The following is a 22,173-nucleotide window of genomic DNA, read 5'->3' as shown; positions in this document are numbered from 1 at the left end:
AGGAGGCGGGAAGAGTGAAGACTCTTGTCTCTGACAGCTGTATTTACAGATTCATTCATTAATAGGGACGATGGTCAAACTGTTGCCTCATTGTCAACAGATACCGACTAATTATCGTCCTTTAGATCCAACAGTTGCAACTTTTTGCTCTGTTTTGGTCTCTAACAACCCCTAAAGTGAACTAAACTCCATCGAATTAAAGCTAATTTCAAACTTTGCGTTGCCGTTTGGTGCGGAGTTCCCCTCTGCAGCTGACGAGCTCTTCACACATTTAAAGACTTAAAAACATACGGACAGAAATAATCATTCACGTCAACTAACACAGAAAAATTGCAATGAATGTTCTGTACAGTGTTTTGATTTATTTATTTTAAGTCTTCAGTGTTACAAAAATGTACAATTTGTATAAACACTATTGTTCTAATGACTTTTCTGTGGCCATGAAGGGAATGCACTTAGGATTACTGTTTCATGGCAATGACATTAAACATCATTTGGTGTTGCACCACCACCACCACCACCACCGGCCTCAGCTTCATTTCATATCATTTACAAAAACCTCCCTCAGTCTCAGGCAAACACAAATGTGGAATAAATCTTTTGGGCTTGTATCCATACATCACCATGAAACAAAAACAGCTATACAGTGGGGTGGAATATGTGCAAGCTTGTGCATACAAGGACATTTTGAGATGTATTCTATATTTTTCTAGAGTGTTCGGGCAAAGATACTGTTGGAAATCTTGTGTAGAGCACTTAGTGATGACTAACTGCTGTCAAGGTTTCCTTTAAATCTATATCTTGTGTTTTCAAAGTGGAGTCTGTGTCAAAACTGCTTCAGTTTTTATAAGCGAATCCATTCCTCCTGACCCTAAGGCCGTGTGTAATTGTTTTGTTGGCACAAATCGCTCTCCCATTAAATGAGACCATTAAGCCTGGAAGTGTCTCAACGCTGGATAAATCTCCTAAGGTAATGTGCACAGTGTGAACCAGCAGTTCATCTCCTTCTGTTCTTATTGTGCTTCACCATCTTCTTCCTCTTTTGGATCATCTCGTACAGTTTCTCCAGGCCCGTCTGGAGCCCCTGACCGTCCACAGCACTGCAGCTCTGCATGTGATGCAGCGTGTACATGCTCAGTTCATGGACCGAGAGCAGCTTCTCCACCTCGCTGACAGACAAGGCTGAATCCAGGTCCTGTTTGTTGGCTAAGATGAGCACGGGCACCCCCTGGTTCTCTGAGGTGCGGGTGATTTTATGGAGCTCCACTTTGGCCTCCTCCATCCGCTCCAGCTCAGTAGAGTCCACCACAAACACCATCCCGTCAGTCCGCCGGGTGTAAGACTTCCACAGCGGGCGCAGCTTCTCCTGGCCTCCCACGTCCCACACCTGGAAGTTTATGGCCCTAGACGCTCCCACTGCCACCTTGATCTTCTCTGTGTTGAATCCCTTGGTGGGGATGGTTTTCACAAACTCCTTCAGCTTGAGCCTGTAGAGCAGAGAGGTTTTGCCGGCTGAGTCGAGCCCGACTACCACCACATGCAGAGAGTGGAAGTGTGGCAGGAAAGGCGTTGTGGGGGCAATATCGGTCAGCTGGTTCCCCATTATTCACACCTACTTAGCTGAGGTGAAGGACTCTTGATTTAATCCTTTTTCAGGAGACTGGCATCTGCTCTCTGTCCTCAAGATCAGATGGTGCTGGAGACCTTATCAAAACACACACAGAGACAACGCATCAACATGAGATGAGAAGACAATGTGCTGAAGCGACGTCTGTTTGCACAGTCACAGTGATCATCAGTGAAAGCACATTTCAAACTACAGCGTCCACATCGTGGGTTGTTTTGTGGTCACAGCTGAGATGTAAACCAACAGTTCCTCTCACTTAAACCAGATTTTATAAAAATAAAGGTTTAGGATGTTCAGCTCCACATTACAGAAGAATAACTGTTGTTCTTGGGTGTCTCTCGCTGACCGGTTCCTGTTTGCTAGACCTAAGCCTCTTAAGACTACTAAACCTGGAAAGCTCTTCATGCTGCAGATACAGTAGATAGATAACATGTTTTGTAGCAGCAGTAATAATCCGGTTGTTGTTGACATCCTGATAAGCACCAAACATCTTCCACTGGACAGAAAACAGCCATAGCATGTTTACAGGTAGGTGTTAAATTAATAACAGGTATAAAAAGAGGATCAGTCCACCATTAGGCCATTCTTCAACGAGGCTAAATCTGCTGCCATCCTCCTGATTGTATGTTTTTTTATTATTTTATTGCATTTAAATGTATTCTGTTGGGAACACGCCATCAGATTTCCTCCTTACGAGCACGAATCCTTTCCATCTACTTTGCACTGTATGATTTTAGCATGTTGATCAGCTGTGCGCATAAATTAAAGACCTTCAAGGTGTACTACTGGGAGATTAACTTTAAATGGATGACGACACTAATAAGATGATAAAAACGCAGTTTGCACAACCTGAAGGGAATCGTCTAATAGAAACAGAATAACAGAAACACGTCCATACCTTCTAACTACGCAGTGCAACCATCATCATCCTCATGCACAAGCAAAAATAAATCCATAGGGGCCACAGCTGAAGTTCATCCCGGCGCTCACATCCCCTCCTTCTCTCCTGCAGCACCTCTGAGGAGCGGATCTGCAAACACCCGAGCGCACACAGCGCCTCAAGCCCGCATGACGTCACGTCCACCTGGGCGGCCGCAGCGCGACCCCTTCCGGTGCAGCTGGGAACTGCATCTGAACAGAGGGGAGGTGGTGGAGAAATCACATGCACTTCTAGTACATTTTGTTTTTACTGCTCAAAATCAACTCGTACATTATGGATCATTAACCACCTGACCTGACAACGGGCTACTTAAAAAGGTTGAAATTAGCTCCAGCTGCAGCATCAGTGCATCAATCACACGTCTCCTTTGGGTGTTTTATTTCACTGTGGTTGATACATGATACATTGCTTAAGAAGGTCTGATGTCATTACTGGGATCTATGGTGGCACCTCTCCAGCTTCTCATACTTCTCTCTGATATTACTGACATTTGGATCTAACACCACTGCCTCCTATTTCTACCTCCACATCCTGTGGTTGGTGAGCCAGCACCGTCCTGCACTACTTCAACCAGCTCTTCTCTGAATAAGTAATGTGGCAAAATGTGACGCTTCCATAACAAACGTTTAGTTTAGTTTCCTCCTTTAAACTCATAATTCTGACATACAGCAGCACTAATTTCATTTTTTTCATCATGACAAAACTTTTCTTTATTCTGTTCTTACTGGTGTAAATGAGCTCCCACACAAAACGGGCTTTAACGTCAGAGACTCATGTCATCCCAGTCCAGGAGAGCAGCAGAGGAAAATTCAGGCAAGAGAAGAAATGTGCATTAAAGACACAAAAGCGAACGAGAAAGTAAAACACTCCTGCAGAGTGAATGTCTAATCACATGAAACAGGTTACAGGTGTGCAGGGGCGGGTCCCTGGACAGTGAGACCAGCTGTGTGTGTTTGACAGGTCAGAGAGAGACTAAACATGCAGGATTAGATACTTATACAAATTCTTATTATTATCATATTAATTAAACACTGATGAATTGATTATGAAATAGGGTCCTGTCACTGTATAAGGTGGTTAAATAAAGCCACACATTTACCGACTGCTGTTTATGTTGCACAGTCTGAAGCTAACAACACATTTTAGTCATAATATTTAAAAAGAATAATACTTATACACATACACTGGGTCATATGCAAAAATTTAGACTCCACTAAATCTAAACTTGTTCAACAGCAATAGCTCCACCCTGTGTCCACTCTGAAGAACAACAACAGCTGGAGCTACAAGTAGTTGTGTTTTTTGTGTTTATTGCCTTCTGTGGATTCTGCACAGTAACTGGAATAATATTCCTTTCAAGCATTTATGTTATGATTTCTCAAAAGCACTATTTAAACCAAAACGATGTGTATGAGCAGTACAGGCAGGTGAGAAGTTCTGTTACACAGTAAAAAGAGTTTTCACGTACTGTATGTGGAAATAATCAAAGTGATTCTCATGAGGCTTTAATGGATTAAGATATAGTGTGTGGAGAACAGAAAAAAGACTTCTCCACAGTTTAAAGCATGTTGGGAAATGAACCTTTAATACATCAGTTTAGTAAAGTGCAAATAGAAAAAGAGAAAAACATCAGAGATTAAACATCCTGTTTTATATTATATATAAATTGCATCATTTCACAATATTAAGTTTCCTAAAATGTTGCGATTATTTACATTTTCCAAAATTTACACATCTTGCTGAGAGAATCTTATTTGAAGCATCAGTATTTTTAAATTACAGCATTGTAGTGATTAATTCTACTGACTCTGAAGGTATGCTAAAACAACATACAGGATAAAATAAGATGCATTTTCAACATATCTCATACAAAGGAGATTCGATTCGTTATGTCGCACTTCACATTTTGATTTCAACGATTGACAGGATGTGGGATCGTTGAGTTGGTGCCACAGTCAATAAACTCAAAGGTGTCAAGAGACACCTGCTCCGTGTGAGAGAGATAAGAAATATTCATTGTCATTCTGTGGAGAAAAGAAAACTGCATGAGAGGTACAGCAACTTTATTATATGCTATTAATACCAGAGCATCTTAGCATGCTTGGTTAAACTTGAAGCTAAATAGATTCCAAGATTAATTAGTTTATAATTTAATTAGTTTGCTCCCAAATGACACAAACTACATAAGTTTATGTACAGTGTCTGAGAAAATGTATTAGGTGTTTACTGATGTATAGTTTAATTTAACTGTGCTGTCATTGGTTTTGTCTTCACATGACAAAGTCAGCATTTATCAGTATTAAGCTCTTAAAATAAAATAATTCTAGGATCTTTAAAACATCTTCACCCCTACGTTTAATTTTGAGCTACACATTGGTCGAGTGCACCCCTGTTCCCCTCCACATTAACACCACCAGGTGGTGTTCATGTTGCTGATCAGAGTGTGTTAGTGACGTGCTTTCAGCTTATTCTGCTCTCCCTATGCAGCCAAAACATCATTAAAGGCGTCTGTAAGTCATCAAGCTCACAGTGCCGCATGTGGGGTAAAGTGTGTCAAAGTCCAACATATAATACATTTATAATTATATCTTAACTTCAGCTCTTGTGGCCTCTGAATGTGTAAATATTGTGATAAATATAGCTGACATGAAGAAACATGTCATGTCCGTTTGGGTGTTACCACAAATACTTACTGCAAGTGGGCTTGGCTCAAGCAGAGTTAGTGTTCAGCAGTTAGTAACACATTCATTAGTCAGATTCAACAAAGGTTTGCCGTCATATATCTCCCTGCTTCTTGCCTTTAAATGTGATCAATTCCAATCTCTTGATTACATTTGAGGTTTAAAGCAGCTGCGTAAAAACAGAATTGTTCATAAAAAGCAGAAATGAAAATGACAAAGCTAATAATTGTGGTTAAAACCCACTTTGTTCACCAAACCTTTGCATGCCAGTTGTCGTGCTTTTTTAGCCCACGTTGAAGGATAAGACCCCTTTTTAAAAGCTTGTGGTTGTGGTTTATAACCATGGACTGCACGAAGTGATGCCTCTGTGGCTTTGAGATATGTTATAGTGTGAGAATCTCCTGTTAGTTTTTAGATTGAGATTGACACTTACTGCAGCTGAACAAACAGTATGTGAGTGCTGATGGAGGTCGACTTGCAGTAAGCGCTGTAAGAGACAGAGCAGTTTATAGGTGCACCGTCTGAACTCAATCATCAAATCATTTTCACATCTGTCATGTGCAAAGGTTTATTTCAAACTTACTTTATGCCTTTGTCTGTGACAGACAGGTCATATGGGATGGTGTACTACATTAGTTAAAGACACAAAGAGAGCTGTAAGAATACCAAACAAAACACATCAACAGAATATTTTAATGTGAACCATCTTAAGAAAACTCACCAGTTTCTGTGAGTGGGACTGGATGGCAGTCAGATTTGATATCTTTTTCTTACCCACAACCATATCATCGACCAGACCCTGAATGTGAAACTCAACAATCTGAACTGGGACAAAGTTCTCGTTGGTGATGTTGATGAGATTCTAGAGGAGGAAACACACAGCTGGTCAGGTGCAAACAATACACTTTTCTATCATTAAAACATCTTGAAGAACTTTGTCCATCAGTTATCTGCAGTCTGTCATGTGAAAGCAATTCAGATTGTTATTTGTAGACACTGTTGTGGATACTATAAAAAGAGAGTGGCTCAAAAAGTTCAGAAGGACAGAAGAAGACTTGTTTTAATGCAAGAGGTGTGTTAAAATGCGTTCGGACTATTCCTATCACTTACTGTGACGTCCATTTCTACTGTGTCTGTTGTGAAGTAGACCATGACCGACTGCACAGACACGGGCGACAGGGTGACACTCCGGGGGAAGAGGAAGAAGAGGATGAGACAGCAAAGAAAGAGGCACGCAGCCATTGAGACACACATGTACAGCTTCCTGAAATGCAATAAAAACAACACGCAAATCTTAAGAGCGTTAAGTAAAAAAAATGGTGCAACAATCACAAACAAATACATGTGCAAACTAACTAGCTCTGCATCAAAATTACATTTCACCTACATCATGCACGCCTGCTGCTCACTCATATGTTCAAAAGGACACACACACACGCACAGTGGTGATGTTTGTGGATCCTTTGCATTAGTAAAAGTAACAATACTGCATTACACACATGTCCTGTTTAGTATTACTAAGTAAAACATGTATTATTGTATTTAAAAGGAGCAAGGCGTACGACTGAAGGTGGTGGAAAGGTGTAGGAGTAGCCAAGGTGGATGAGTTTAAATACTTATGGTCAACTGTTCAGAGTAATGCAGAGTGTGGTGGAGAAGTAAAGAAGACAGTACAGGCAGGGTGGAGTGGGTGGAGAGTGATCTTTACAGATCACACAGGGCTACGACCAGCTACGTTGTTGTTGGACTGGAGACAGAGGCACCGACAATAAGACATAAGATAGAGCTGGAGGTGGCCGAGTTGAAGATGCTAAGATTGTTGTGGGAGTGACGAGGATGGACAGGATTAAAAAACTGAAATATTATAAGGCAGTGCAGGTAGAACGGTTCAGAGTCAAAGTGAAAGAAGCGAGACTTTGGTGGTTTTAGCATGTGCAGAGGAGGGAAACAGAATGTAGGAAAAGAGGAAGAATAGAGGTGGTGGAGGAGATGGATGATCTGCTGTGGTGGGTCCATGTTATACTGCTATATGTCATTATAATGTACAGTTATGAAGTTTCATGTGTAGCACTGTATCATGTACGCTGTTTATTTCTTACGTGCGTCTGGGCTTCAGTCTTACATCATTACATGGTATCACAGCTACCAGCTGGTCTTCCTGGCCTGCAAATACAAAAAGACAAAAGAGACAGCTGCATCCTTTCTTTACCACATGATGGTGATGTGAAAGTAAAGTGACCAGAGTCAGCTGCATTTACACATTTGTGTCTTTCAATTTGACTTAGTTCCCTTGTTGTTTTGATGTGAAATGAAACATGGTCTCAGTTAAAAGAAAGACCAGGCAGGAGGGAAAAAAGAATAGTCGAGTAAATGAATGTTAACGCTTAGAACTGTGTTAAAATTAGAAAATTAAAACATTTTAAAACCAACCTCTAGGAATCTGACCGGTGCCCGCGACATGTGGGACAGACGTCTCCTGTTGAGTTTCCATTAATGGAGCCATATGGAGGAAAATGCTTCAGTGTCCTCACCTTCTCCATCCCTTCTGTCAGATCAGGGCCATCTGTGGTCGTCATGATACTTTGTTGAAAGAAAAAGTCGAGTCTGAAGAAGAAAAACAAAACTCCCACCGTGACTAACGGTGACTACTACAGTATGCAAGACCCCACCCTCCACAGAAATCCTAAAATGACCCATGGAAGCTCATTCACACACAGGATGAGCAGAGTCCACAGGGTGGGAGGAACAGAAAACAAGCCAGTAGCATTATTTTATGGCTCTGTCACTACTTTGTAAAACACTTTCATGATTATTTAGCTGATCTTCAGAAAGAAAGGAAGGAAATAAATGCTGGATTAGATGTTTAGATATAACATTTCCCTTTAATTTACATGTAGTCGACTGCAGCTCCACTTGACACAGTGACCTCGAAATGAGGAAATGGATCATTTCTGTTCTTGCATGTAAAACTGATGTGGAATTAAAAGAAATTAACAAGGTTTTTTAAAAAGTGAACTCCTTCTTTCTTTTCATGAAGAAGACAAACGGGTTAGTTTTGTTATGATGTAACTCTGGTAAAACAATCTCATTTGTAGACAGCGAGAACCTTTATCACATTACATTTATTTTAATGCAAAGCATGATTCTCAACACTGCTGAAGGCTAACTTGGATGCAATGTAGTGCAACATTAAGTTTTTCAAAGTAACAGTACATTTAATTACTGTACTTTCTCCTTTACAAAATATCACTTTTATACCAATACATTTACTTTATTACTATAGCTACACGTTACTTTTCAGAATGTGATTAATACAGTAAGTATTTATACAAAGTGGTACTTTTAATTTCTGTAATAGAGTAATTTGAGTACTTATTCCAGTACTGACCTCATTAAATCCTCCACATATACATATATATATATATATATAGTATAAGACTTGTTCATTAATTGGACTTCAGCAGCTTCTTCATCGTTACACTTTAGCTCTAATGTAATCCATATATTTTATTTTTACATTCTATTACGTGTTCTTACATTTGCACATTTTTAAAACAGTTAACAGTGTATTATTAAAGTCATTAATGTTCGTTGTCTCTGTCATAATACTGTTTAAATGAGTAACATATGTCTACCTGCAGTATTTGCGCACTTACCTTCCAACGCGACTTCACTTCAAACTCCAAATATCTCCCAGTTTAAAGACATAAGCTGCTACAGCCTTGGCTTTTACAAAAATAATTAATTTAAGCTTTAAAAACTACATTTAGACCACTGAGTGATTCAACGTCGACTCTTTGGCTCCAAGCGCAAACAAACAGTGGGAGGATCACTTCCTTCTTCTTTAGGTGGCAGGTCAGTGAACGCATCATGCAGTGTCACATCACATGTGCTGCTTTTGATTAACTTGATTAACTCTGCAGAGTTTTATCATGTCCAGGCACATCACAGTAGCTGTGATGAGGTATAAGACAAATTACCAGTGTCAGAATAAAGTGTATAAATTATTTAGATAATCCCATATTTTCACCTTAAAGTACTGATAGAGATCTTTGCCATTTAATATCTATAATTTATGTATAAAAGCATCTGGCAAAAGACTAAATGTAAATGTAAACTTCTGTCAACATGTATGTGTTCCAATTAATCACCTTAATCTTTTAATGTCGAGCCCAAGTCCAAAACATGAAAGAAACCAGACTTTATGCAGAACTTTATTGATTCGTTCACACATAAACAACATTTTAAATTTCACAGCTCAGTTCTGTATCAACAATAAATCAGAGTATTAGCAGCACATTTTCTAATCATCTATTATCATCAACCGTGGAATAAGCCAGCCAGTACAGGAGCAGTGAGCCTTACGTTTCTTGAGGACACTTGTACATACTTGTCTCCAGTTGCAGCCTGTCTCTCAAGACGATCTTTAGACAAATCTTTAATTTCTTGGCTATATCTCATAGAGAGTAACCATCCATTACCACAACATGTATAGACTGATGTGTTTTAAAGGAAAGCTGTTTTTGTTTGGCCATTTTTAGTTATATAATAATAATTATACAATAAAAATATTATAATAATAAAACAGTAAATGAATGATGGTGGTTAGAGAATGAATAATTTCCATAGTTTTCTAACATATGAAGATATTGATGATGATGAGCTTGCAAACACAACAAACATGGTGGAGGGCCTAACCAGAAGACATGATGCTATGCCAAACAAGGACAGATTCAGTCAAATGAAAAAGAAAAAAAGGATCACAAAGACTGTTATAAAGGAAATATCTCACTCATATTATATTATTTAGCTACTTAATTATGTTGGTCCAGTAATTATTCATGTTTATGTTTATTATTTTTTGTGCTGATGAGACTTGTGGCTATAAAAACATCACTGAAGTGAACTATTGTCACCACATAAATATTCTATGATACTGTGACATAGTTTTAGGTCTATATCTCACACTCCTAGTACCACTACACTTTGTCCTTATGGAATTGATTGTTTCATACTAAATTTAAACAATTAATCCTCAAAAACATGGAAATTAGTGCAGGATTTTAGGGTTGACTGCAATAACACATGCATTCTTATACATGCTATAAGAAATATACTGATCTACTTCTACTAGCTAATCACCTAGTTTACCTCTACCAAGCTGACTGAAGTGTAGGCAGCTTGTGGATTTGCACCTCTTGCAACAAACACTTAGTGAACACAATTTACGTTTAAGAATAAACTCAAGAACAATCAAAGTTATTTAAGTTACCAGAGAGTTTATTAGCATTAGCATTAACATTAGCGAGCTAGCAGTCTAGCTGTCTCCTCTTTCATCTGCTGAACCCAAACAAGGTCATGCTTGCTACTGGCAATGGGCCACGGTTTAACACTTTAATGGTTCAGCCAGATCAGAAACAAATATATGTTTACTAGGAAAAGGTTGAATCACGTCTACAGACTGAATCACGTCTTAGCTTATGTATGCTAGTAGCCAGCTAGTAGCCAGCCTCTGATTGCTAACGTTAGCATCTAGCACCGGAATGTTAGCGGGTAGCCGATAAGTTACCGAGATAAGAATTAGAGTTACCAAGCTCCACGTTAGCAGCAGAGACACCGGGTGTAAGTTACATCACGATAAATAAACATATAAATATAATAAATATATACACGATGTTTATTTCTATGGACGAGCCGATAGACAGTAGAACCGGAAACAGGAAGTGAAGTTCTAAATTGACCAATCAGAAACAAGAGCTGGTTCCGTAATTGTTGTGATTTAGTGATTTAATGAAATTAATTAATTTAAATTAATTTATGGTTTAACTCCACTGAACCTGTGCCAGAACCACAAATAACAGCCTGTAAAAATATCACATGATGATGTATGGGGTTTTTATTGTTGTTGTTTTAAAAAAGACCTAACGCCACCCAAATAACACAGTGCATCCAGATATTAAATTAAAAGGAACAACCTGCAGCCAGTTACCAGAGCTTCAATTAAAGACTGCATATTAAAGAAATGAGCAAACAAATGCAAACAACCAGTAATTAATAAACTAAACATGGCGCCTTTGGGCCTACTGAGGGTCTGCAATAGTTGGCCACAATTATGCTTGACATGCACAAAGACTATTAAAAGATAATATGTCATAATTGCAGAATGTATAATATATATAATACTGAACATTTGTATCAATATATAAGTGTGTGCAGGGACCTACATCAAAACATTTGTTATTAACATAGAAGGAGAAACAGTAGAGAGATGTGCAAATCGTTTATTTGTGGATTGACAGGTTATTTAATGTGTACACTCTGTGGCAGAAGAATAGTTTGACAAGCATAGTAGATATATTCAGAATTCTTCTCTAGAACATGGACAATTATTAACCCAAGAAACCCAATAGAAAATACAGATGAAGAGGAACAATTCAAAATGAAAGAGGCGTAAATGAACTTAAATCTACCCCCCACACAAACACACACATCACAATGTCAAATATGTATATTTCAGTAAACTAAAGATCCTTTTTTTGTTTTTTTGTTTTATGAAGGCAATGTCATGAAACAAAATATACATGGTTCCACTCAGAGATTGAGGAATGTGTTCTTGGAGACATCTCAACTTGGATTTGTGCTAAATGACAGTTGCTAGGATTCATTTGGTGGCAGAGGTGAATGAAGGTGCGTGAAAATGCAGGGAAGGGTGTTAAACAATGACGCAAAGCGGATATTATTCCACTGCGACTGTGCTATGAAACACAAAAACATGAATCATCCCTAAAGCTTCTACCTCTCATGCAGATGTCTCCCTCCAAAAAAAAATTAAAAATTAAAAAATGTAGAAAACATCTGAGTCTGAACAGTGATCCATTCGGATACGTATGTATACATTCCACATGTCAACGTCTAAAATAACAGTACTCTGATACAGAAAAAGATTGCACTCTTTAGGCAGATTTCACTACGATAATCGAGGAAACTCTTAAATATTTATTGTTCCTATAAACGCAGCGCTGACCCTGAACATCCAGAAAATCCACGTAGCTTCAAAAGCATCGTCTTAAAAGGGAGCTGGCTTTTCAGATCATTGCCGTCTTTCATGACATTCGACAACATTCATCTTCACTGCTCTGTTTGTGAGAAGAATCGGGTCAAGCTCTGTCAAGCACCAAAGCAGTAGCAACAACAGCCGCACAAACACCAACTCAAATACATCTTTGTCCTGTCAAAACTACACATCCTGCTCCTTTAAACCAACACACATAAGCAAGGCATGGTAAAGGTTGACCATAATAATTTACACATATGTATATATAGTAAATTTTATCAACACGTTGAAGCTAAATTAAAGGCAAATGCAGGAGAAGCCATATTGTGTTATGTCATTTGTTATTCTCTCTAAGCTGTGTCCCTAATGAAATTTAAGAGAAAGAAATAGTCCTATTTCATCTTGTTTCTATGTTATTTTTATATTTCAAGTTTCATTATTGTTCTATTGGTCCAAACAAGCTATCCACTCTTTGTAAAATCAGTAGCATGAATCATAAATAGGTTTTCTTCACTTCAACTTCTAAATAACTCAAAGTAAATCCAGACACTCGATGGGGTGAGTCTTCCCATTGTGTTTAAAAGTCAAATGAATCCCCTCCTTTGACTTCCACAGCCTTGGAGCAGCTTTCTCATGTCTGCTCTCCCTCCCTCAGTGCTGAGCGTTGACAGCTTTGTTCTGGCTGTCCTCAGCCATTTGCACCAGCTCATTGACGGTGTGTAGCAGGCTGTAGCTGTGCTTCCTCAGCAGCCGCTGGTTGAGCCGCTGGTCTCTGAAGCCCATCTCCAGTAGCATGGCCATCAGGGAAGGGTCCTGTCTGGTGGCTGGGTCAATGCCTCGCTGGAGGGGAGGCGGAAAACAGGTTAAGACATGGTGAGGTGAAGGTTACACTACTTGTCTGATGGGTTGACACACAGTTATGAATTTCTCTAACGAAACATTTAAATAACAAACGACTGCTGAGAGCTTCATACTGCAAAATAGAAGCATTAATGTTACCTTCTTGACATAATTCAGAGAAAAACAGGGTATAAGCATTGAGCTAACTTAAACTTCTCACTAGCAGCTGTGTGCTGAACAGGTAGTGCACAGTTTATCAGTCATCTGTCAACAATGAGCTCAAAGATGTTAGAAAGCTCTGTAGAGCTGAAGAGACCTGCAGAGTTTAGTGATAATTCGTCACTGTAAGTGAATATGGTGCTTTTAAATATTCATTTATCAATATTTTAAAAATATAGCACTAACTTTTAAAGCTTTTTTTGTTAAACTCAACACATACAACTATATTTGGGGGTTTTTGGGAGGCTGCAGTTCTCACAAACTCTGTTTGAGCACTGATTCATAACTTTACCTAACTCCTTACTTCCTGTTGTGCAATACTTGTTTTATCTAGAATCATTGACTAACTTGCTGGTGACCTACTTATCAGCCAAAGCGATTATCATGTTTGCTATGCTTATTGGCTGAATTAAAAAAATACAGATGTAAGTTTTATGGTATGATTTACCTGTACTGAACAATTTGGTCCAGTGAAGAGGGCTTTATACGCGGACGCTGCCACAGAAAGTGCCCCCTTAACAAGTCCTTCTGTGATGCCTCCTTGGCCCCTGGTATAAAGACAGTGCTGTGGTTACACAATGTTTACAGTATTGAAAGCAACAGTGTGTTCTTAATATTTAACAAAAACAGACAAACAGAACATTTTAAGAGGTGCCTAACATTGCTTTAGGTTTCATTGGTGCAACAACTTCAAGAATTTAATACATAAACAGCCTGCAGGAAATTCTTTTACAAAAATCAGCCACATCAGGTTTTACTTGTTTTGCACCTTGGCTGTAGGGCATTGCTGGGTCTGGGGTTGTATGTCTCAAAGGCACTGGATGCTGAGCCAGCTGATCTGGACAGACCAGATGACACTGCAAAACAGATAAGAAAAAAAAAGGAAATAACACACGCACACATAATATCAGAGGAGAAGCAGTGCCTACTGCTGAAACAACAAATCCCAAAAGTCAGCATGCTGCCTTACTTCCTGTCTACACAGGGAAGAATGTGTTTCCCTTCTAACTTCAACTGAGCCACAAACAGCTAAATGTACAAAAGTGCTAATTCAGTAAACAAAGAGATTTAAACCTTAACATTAACTTCATGTATGCGATGCTGCTTCTAGCTCTCTACACACACACTACAGTATTTTATTGAACTAATAGGCAGCCATTTTAATGGTACAGGGAAACTCACCATTTAAGTGGACCCTTGGTTGGTGCAGCTCATATGGTTCACAGGCTGGAGGACTGGGATCCTCAGCCAGGTACAGAGCCTCAGACCTAAAAACATACAGTAAACAATTAAGGTTTGCAAAAGTTGTACACATCCAAAATCCAGTTTTTGTTCCACTTTTCTACTAAATATAGAACAACACAATATACAGCTGTACAAAAACATATTTATACCTGATATATGTACAGTCAAACATCTGGAAAATATATGTACAGTAACAGTCTTTATCTAACCTGGGTGAGTAGAGGGTTGGAGGGGGCAGGAGAGGCTCAGGCATGACCGGCGGTGGCACCACTTCCGGGGTGAGCGTCACAGCGTCCAGTGTTTGGGAAGCACAGAGCATCTGGTTCACACTGCTGTGGATGGGGGGGGCAGGGGGAAGCTGCGTGTTCACTGATGAATCCTCTGCAGCCACCTCCTCTGTCTGCTGCACACCACCTGGCTCAGAGTCCCCCTGGTCCTCTTGCTGTACCTCCAGATCAGCTGAGGTCTCCATAGCTGCAACAGTGTCGTCAGGCTGAGACATGGCAGAGCTGTACATGGACTCCCCCAGAGGACGACTGGTGTCAAAACAGTCTGGGAGGACAATGATGTAATCATCGCAGGAGGAGACTGAGGAGGTCTGGCTGCTGACCTGAAGGTTGTCACATGTATGGACCGACACGTCTTAAACCTCATTATATCAGAAATTCGACATTACAGTAAATCATGTCACATCGTGTACATGGCTGCGTACATTTAACGCATCACCCCTCCGATAATCACAATCATTTATAATCCACTTCATAATGTTGGGATTAAAACCTTACCTCATCCCAGTCTTCTCCTTTGGTTCCACCCTCCTCTTTTTCTTCCTTTATGTTTTGCAGATCATCCAAGACCACGACATCTTCATCCTCTTTGTCATGATGTGAACTGTTGTGCAGGTTTTCATTCACTGCTTCCAGTAAAGGAACTTGCAAGTAAAGAATGAAAACCAAAGTGAGCACTATTACAAGTGAGGCTTCATTAATTCATTACTATAGAAAGTATGATATGAAACTGTGTCGTTCTCTAACCTGGCCTAGCCTCTTCTTCCTGGGTGACCTGATCGAGACTTGCGTTGGGAAGCAGAGCTGAACTCTCAAGTCTAACAGCACAGATCTCCTCGTTTTCTTTTTGTTCTGTCTCCGACTTCTCAGCCTCCACTGCCTTCTCGAAGCAAAAGCTGGTACCCCGTGAAATGACTGAAAAACAAACAACCTCACTTTAAAGCAACTTTTACATGAAAGTCACACTTGTACACTGTAATTCCTGAAAGAAGCTCCTCACTTTGTGGTTTGTGGCTGCTGTGCTGGGTCCTGCGCAGAGGTCTGTGGTCGGGGGCTTCCTCCAAAGCGAGAGAGCGGATTACCGTCTCACAGAGGAACTGGGCTCCGCTGATCTCTTCGTCTCTTTCCTCCTCCTGAGCCATAGGGTCTGACAGTTCCCTCTGCTGCCTCAGTTTCACTCCTATAAATACAACAAACATGAACGGTGGAGGTAGGAGACTGTGCTCAGTATTTATTCAATCTATACACAAACTAGCTCAAAAAGGTTTCATCTTAACCAAATTCCTGTTATATTCTGCATCTGTGGACTGAACATCTTACTTATGCTGCATCTCCTTGTCCAAATTTACTGTAGCTTCACTTTCACACTACTACAAACTACTGTGCTTTCTGGTACTGAACTAGTCTTACCAAAAAGTTTTCGGACTCCTGTGACCTCTGTGTCTTCTTTTATCTGTGCTGTCACGGCCTTCTCCAACACCGGTGCATCATGAGGCAGGGGCGATATGCATGGTGTCAAATCTATAAATTAGGCAGAAAAAGCACACTGCAGTTAGCATGTTTATCCAAAAACAAGCCCTTAGGCAAACACAAGTGCAGTGCATATTGTCTCTTCTTACAAAGCCAGCGAGGAAGGAAATCGTAAAGTAAACACAATAACAGCTCATGTTAAATCAACTTCTCCTATGTTTACAGCAGCACACGTTGCTTACCCACAGGAGTGTTGTTAGGAACCTTCTCCAACTCCTGCACAATATTTATATCCAGTAACTCAAAAGACAGTAGATCCTAAAAAAAGAGCAGATGCAACAAGAATTTAAATACAGTATTCAAACTATTTATATCCTATGTCCATGTACCTGTAACATTAAATTAGTGGAATAATAAAGATTTAGAGCTACTTGAAATTCAAGGAGTACACAAGGTGTAATGTTTGGAACTACTTTAAATTACAGTTTTATTTGGGGAATGAAGAAGCTGTGAGTGTGCACCTGTGCAGTCAGCAGGTCGACTGAGGGGAAGTAGTAGTCTTCATGGTTAAGGTCTACAGGAAACCCAGTGCTGCTTTCCTTGGGCCTTACCTCCTTCTCCACTGGCCTCACCTCCTCCTTCTGAAGAAAAAACAAAAAACAGTAAAATAATTGTTCAATTCAAATGTTCATTCCAAAATCTATTATATTCTAATATTTATACAAGAATTTTGACATTAAATTATTACAGTTGCTATTTTAGATATCAGCAATTCTTCCATTAGCCCACAGATTCCAGTACTACCTGTTTTCATGTCAGAAATACAACCATGATGTCTACATGAAGTTTTTCAATGATTAAATTGGAAAGTGAACTCGCACATGCTGTAATGACAAAAATAATAAAAGGACGAAGCCTAAACATCTCACTATGCCATTTGTCGTAACCGTAAGTCATTTTTACTTCCTTTGATTCTAATATAGTGTTATATCTAAATCGTTTGCACACTACTATACATGTTTTAACTGTTCTGTGTGTCATTGGTTTGCAGACTTGCCAGTTGTTTGCTCTGATGCCTGAGTGTGTTGCGGCTGTCGTTGGGGTCAACCACAATGCTGCACCAGACACGTGGGCCGAACTGGCAACCGCAGTGCGCCAGCCGCCAGTGGGAGGTGTATGTTCCCTCCATCACAGGAGCGACAAAGGCCACACTGACCACTCCCACTTGTCCAGGCAGCAGCAGGGGGACCGGCACCTCCTTCTTTTCCTCTGACGCCAGGCCGAGGTTCCCCCACATGAACACTAGCTGGGTGCACGCACACACATACACAAGACACAAAATAGGAATACGCATGCGAAAAAGCACAAAGACAAAAGCATGCAACCAAAGTCACAGAGAAAAACACACAGGTCCGATTGAGGGCCACACTCTCTCTCACACACAAACACTCACACACACACAAACATCCACACATTCGAACAATGACAAAGACTTAAAAACTTAAAACTAGACAGATTCAACTTAATTCAAATAATAAACATCTCAGACATTAAATGCATTAGTTGTATTAGGCTGGGTAAGAAATCTTAGCTGGTGTTAGTGGCTAAGAAGAAGAAATGAGCTGAGTGGGGGCTCAAAGTGGAAGTGAAGCAGGGGGAGAGGGGCAAAGAGAAAGTGGACCCTGTCCTCTCAGCAGGTGGGAGGGGTACCTTAGTCTCTGAGGTCCAGCTGATTGTGCCCGAGTTCCTCATCTTCCAGTATTTGATGAACTTGGTACCAGGCTCCAGACGGGTGCCGTCAGGCAGATTTTCATCCAGAAACAAGGCAGCCATAGTGGGCACCAAGGACGTGTGCGAGACCCCGGGACCCCTAGTTTCAAGTGTACAGAGCATTGTTGAAAAAAAGCCCTGGTTTCTTATTATACCCTCTTTTGTTCTCTACGAATCAAAAAAGCAGGACCCCAGATTTTTGCAGCTCAAAAGCATTTTTTCTTAGAAAATCTATGAAGCAGCAGCAGCAGTTTTCACATTGAGGTAGTTCCAACATTTTCCACCACCCCAGAGCAGCCAGCGATACACTCATACAGACTAGATTACAAAGATGGCATATTTTGATTTCTTTTCTTGGAAAAAAGACTTTTTATTTGCATCCATGCTGGGTTTGAGGCACCCAGCACTGTCGGACGCCCATCCAAGGTGGCGCTTACTCTGGACTGGAGGCCTGGGGATCAGGGACCAGGGCAGGGATGGGACCTGGGGCTGGGGCTGGACCTGAGGCTGTTTCTGAGGCAGCAGGAGGGGGCAGGGCTGGGACCTGGGTGGATGCGGAGGTCATGTTTGTCAGGTTGGCTCTGCCTGAGGTAGAGGGCCCACTCCACTGCAGCCCCCTCTTCTCCAGTCTCAGTTTCTTCTTGATTTCCTTCACTTCTGCTCTTAGCTGCCTCCTTTCTGCTTTGAGGCGCTGTCGCTCGGCCTTGCGCACTGTCCTGTCTCCTCGCCTTGGGAACCTGGTTTAAAATGTCATCAGGAACACCTATTTGTTGACTATCAAAAGTTTATTTTCCAAGAACAAAACACATTCACTCTCATAAATCTAGCTGCTAATACATTGTGGTATCCTGCTTTGCATCTATTTCTGGCTATGTTTGAAGTGACAGCACTGTAGGAAGATTCATCCTCAGCCTCAGGAGTTTACCTTAACTCTCCTGACATTCCATGTTCAGGGATGGAGAGAGGTGTCTTGGTTCTCACGAGGTTGTGGCTAGGGTCATGGCTATGTCTGCACAACTCACACAGGATGCAGGATGGGCACACACTGGCACGGAAAGAGCAAAAAAAAATCAATATAGATACTATTAAAGCTGTTTAAAAACATAAAAGTGCAAAAACAAAACAGATCAGTAAAGGTAAACGATCAGTGTTACTTAATGATTCATGAGCTGATGCGTTTTTTGACTTTGGGAAATTTCAGCTTTTAAAAACTTCACAGTCCCCCCTTTTGTATTAGTCACGTCGTTAGTTATTTACCTCTGGATATATTCTTGATATATATTAAATTATATATTTTCATGCCTACCTGCACTTGTAGGCTCCTTCAGAGGTGAGTTTGTTGCAGTTGCTGCAGTTTGGCGTGTAGCCAATTGATCCATTTGAGGTGGAGGGGCCCGGCCTAGGCCCCATCAGACCGCCAGTAGCTCCAATATCCTCAGGGGGTCCATCAGAGGATTTGTGGGTACAACACTGTCCAGAAAAGTCACTGCACATTCGTTCAACTACCTCTTTCACCACCTCATCCTTGAACTATGGAAAGAAGTTTGATTCATGTTAGTAGAGACAAAATATTAGTCTAGTTTCAAAGAAAGCATCAATAATTATACATCAAGCAAAACGGGTTAAAGGTGTTTTTTCGTAACATAAATGTTGATGTGCTGTCAAAATATTACCTTCTCCATGTAGGATCTGAACCACATAGGAGGCGGCTCATCTTCTGGTTTGTTGCCCTTACTGTCCTTTACAGGGACCTGTGTACAAATACATCAAATATATGCAAAGTTTAACTACTTATATTACCTGAGTTGATCTTGACTTTAATAACTAGGCACAAACATGCAGCAGTTGTGGCTTCCATGTTAAATCCATTGGCAATGAAAATGTTGTCTGAGGTTAATAAAATATGTAAGATGCCAAAAATATAATTTTATTACAAGAGCCAATAAACAGTGAGTGACGCTTATGTAAGGTATGTGTTCCAGCTTATTAATACCAAGAACAAAGTAAAGCATTTCACGTGACAAATTAAAAGAAGAAGAAAATGGAGGAACAGGAGAGTCAGTTTGCTTCCTTACAGCTTCTCGCTCTGGGGTGACCTGTGTGCCTTTGTCGACTGTTTTGACCCTTGATGGATAAGGAGGAGCAGGCCGGAGGTCTCCTTTCAGCTCCTTCACTTCTGTCTTCAGAGGGCCCCCGCAGGCCTGCCCTTTCATCTTGTATACATTCATGTGCAACTGGTTCCCCTGCTTCTCTGCACTCTACATAATAATAAGTACACAAACACACATAATAATTATTTCCTTTTCCACCTTATATGTGCAGTAAAGGTCAACTAGAAAGTAAAGGTTGTTAAATGTTTTCCTGTATCCACTCAACAGAAGTTCATCATTGCTGCAGTACCTTGATGGCTTCTTCATATTCGTCTGAAAAAACAAATCAACAATAATCAATTATTAACAGAGATGCAAGTAAAATTATTATTTTTTATTATCAATGACTTGGTTTTATTAACTTTTACATTTTAAAAGGTGGGTTAAATTTCATGAATTATAAAAAACTAAAGAAAAGTCTCACCTTGACTGTTTATGCAAATCTGAAATAAAGAAGATCACAATGAGCTCATGAACGTACCCCCCAAACAAAACATTATTAATCTTAAACTAATATAAAATAAATATGATATGCACATTCTTACCTCTTCGTTGTCCTCATCAAAGTATTTGACTTGAAAATGGTTGATCCTGAATGATGCTTTAATCTGAAATAAAACGTAAATCAATACAGCAAACATTATGCTAAAATAATCTGAACTAAAAAAACTATAACTAATAATAGAACCAGATGTGGCTGAAAGAAAAACAACAATACTCTTCAAACATTTCTGATTAAATACACAACTTTCCTCCAAACTGTGGTGGAGTAAAAGTAAAAGCAACATAAGATAAAAGTAAAGTGTTGTGTTTAGGTGCAGTAATGTCCCTTGGGTGAATGCACTCGGTTACTTTTCACCTCTGAATGGCCCACAGAGAAATATCTGCTGGAGCTGTACACACACACAATTAAGCAAAGCAAGACATTTTCCTTTTTGTGTATTTTGAGACATATTCGCTAGCTTAAAAAAGGACTCAGCCGTCTCGGATGTCCTTCAGCTGGCTGATTGTTTACGGGTCTAGGCCATGCCTGGGCCTGCTCCTCACCAAACTGCGCCAGCGTTTAGCACTTAACACTTGAGCTAGCAGCTTACCCAGGCTTCCACGGATTCCCACTCCAGTTTGTCCAAATCCTGGGCCAGAAATCTCTTCACATTGCCCCGGAAATTGATTTTAATAGTAACAGGGAGCCCCATGTCAGCCGTTTATGAGAAGATAATCGCGACCGGCCTGTTTGATCCCCGTTGCCCTCGACCGTCTTCTCTTGTTTACATCGTCAGCTGCGTCGAGAAAAATACTGTGACGTCGATTCCTCTTCTTCGCTGGTCTTATTGGCGGTGGACAAACACTGCTTAAATGTGAATTAGCGACACCTACTGGTGGTGGCTCTGCACTACAGATCACAGGGAGGACCACTGTCTGTGTAAGTTGGAACCAAACTCACTTTGGTGTTTAAATGTGTATTTCTATTTTCACTACGTCTATTACATCACTGCAATTCAGAGTGATATATAGTATTTTTTGGCTCCACATTTATTTCACAGTTACTACTACTCTTGCTGCTACTTTTCAGACAAACTCCTAATAAAATATATAGGCTAAATGATTAATACATGCTGTTGTAGTATTATGGACCAACTAATTGGCAGTACATATAATGATTAGGAATGCCTTTGCCAACTGTCTAAAATAACCTTTGCAACTTCAAGTTGCAGTCTTTTAATTATTCAATTTATTACAAAGATTCACATAGAAGAAATGCCCACAAAGATGCTTTAGATATTTTAAATAAAATATTTCCGTAACAAAATAGTTCCTTCACAAGGACAACCAATTTCATTGTCTTTGTGCTGGCAGTGACAACCCTTTGAGACACAGTTTATTATTCAG

General features: G+C 40.1%; 3 protein-coding genes across 4 annotated transcripts; all 3 read right to left on the bottom strand.

Annotated features, from left to right (window-relative positions):
- Positions 1 to 855: 855 nt before the first annotated feature.
- arl4d (ADP-ribosylation factor-like 4D) lies at positions 856 to 3,405 on the bottom strand. The gene is made up of 3 exons (XM_026350672.1): positions 3,293 to 3,405; positions 2,526 to 2,758; positions 856 to 1,704 (listed from the first exon to the last, which is right to left on the bottom strand). The coding sequence occupies exon 3, from the start codon at positions 1,601 to 1,603 to the stop codon at positions 998 to 1,000; it is 606 nt and encodes a 201-aa protein (XP_026206457.1). The 5' UTR covers positions 1,604 to 1,704; positions 2,526 to 2,758; positions 3,293 to 3,405; the 3' UTR covers positions 856 to 997.
- A 726-nt stretch (positions 3,406 to 4,131) lies between these two features.
- tmem106a (transmembrane protein 106A) lies at positions 4,132 to 9,075 on the bottom strand. The gene is given in 9 exon segments (XM_033326845.1): positions 4,132 to 4,591; positions 5,682 to 5,735; positions 5,832 to 5,875; positions 5,970 to 6,110; positions 6,359 to 6,512; positions 7,348 to 7,411; positions 7,679 to 7,700; positions 7,702 to 7,852; positions 8,905 to 9,075. Coding segments are annotated over 8 exon segments (714 nt in total). The 5' UTR covers positions 7,825 to 7,852; positions 8,905 to 9,075; the 3' UTR covers positions 4,132 to 4,479.
- A 2,436-nt stretch (positions 9,076 to 11,511) lies between these two features.
- Positions 11,512 to 21,586, bottom strand: nbr1a (NBR1 autophagy cargo receptor a). 2 transcript variants are annotated; one of them, XM_026351343.2, is made up of 22 exons: positions 21,378 to 21,586; positions 20,829 to 20,891; positions 20,708 to 20,726; positions 20,534 to 20,556; positions 20,209 to 20,391; positions 19,807 to 19,884; positions 19,440 to 19,663; positions 19,059 to 19,178; positions 18,571 to 18,870; positions 18,074 to 18,233; positions 17,421 to 17,669; positions 16,885 to 17,004; positions 16,606 to 16,681; positions 16,304 to 16,414; positions 15,894 to 16,073; positions 15,641 to 15,808; positions 15,392 to 15,537; positions 14,816 to 15,216; positions 14,544 to 14,629; positions 14,131 to 14,218; positions 13,810 to 13,909; positions 11,512 to 13,142 (listed from the first exon to the last, which is right to left on the bottom strand). In XM_026351343.2, exons 1-22 carry the CDS (start codon positions 21,477 to 21,479, stop codon positions 12,954 to 12,956), a joined length of 3,186 nt encoding a protein of 1,061 aa, XP_026207128.1. In that variant the 5' UTR covers positions 21,480 to 21,586; the 3' UTR covers positions 11,512 to 12,953. The 2 variants fall into 2 exon arrangements, with proteins under 2 accessions (XP_026207128.1, XP_026207129.1); XM_026351344.2 differs by lacking the exon at positions 18,571 to 18,870.
- Between the last annotated feature and the right edge of the window lie 587 nt (positions 21,587 to 22,173).

The sequence above is a fragment of the Anabas testudineus genome, chromosome 19 (genome assembly GCF_900324465.2).
Source record: "Anabas testudineus chromosome 19, fAnaTes1.2, whole genome shotgun sequence".
NCBI lineage: Eukaryota > Metazoa > Chordata > Actinopteri > Anabantiformes > Anabantidae > Anabas > Anabas testudineus.
Note: the sequence above shows the minus strand (reverse complement) of the source record. Positions and strands in the feature narration are given on the sequence as shown.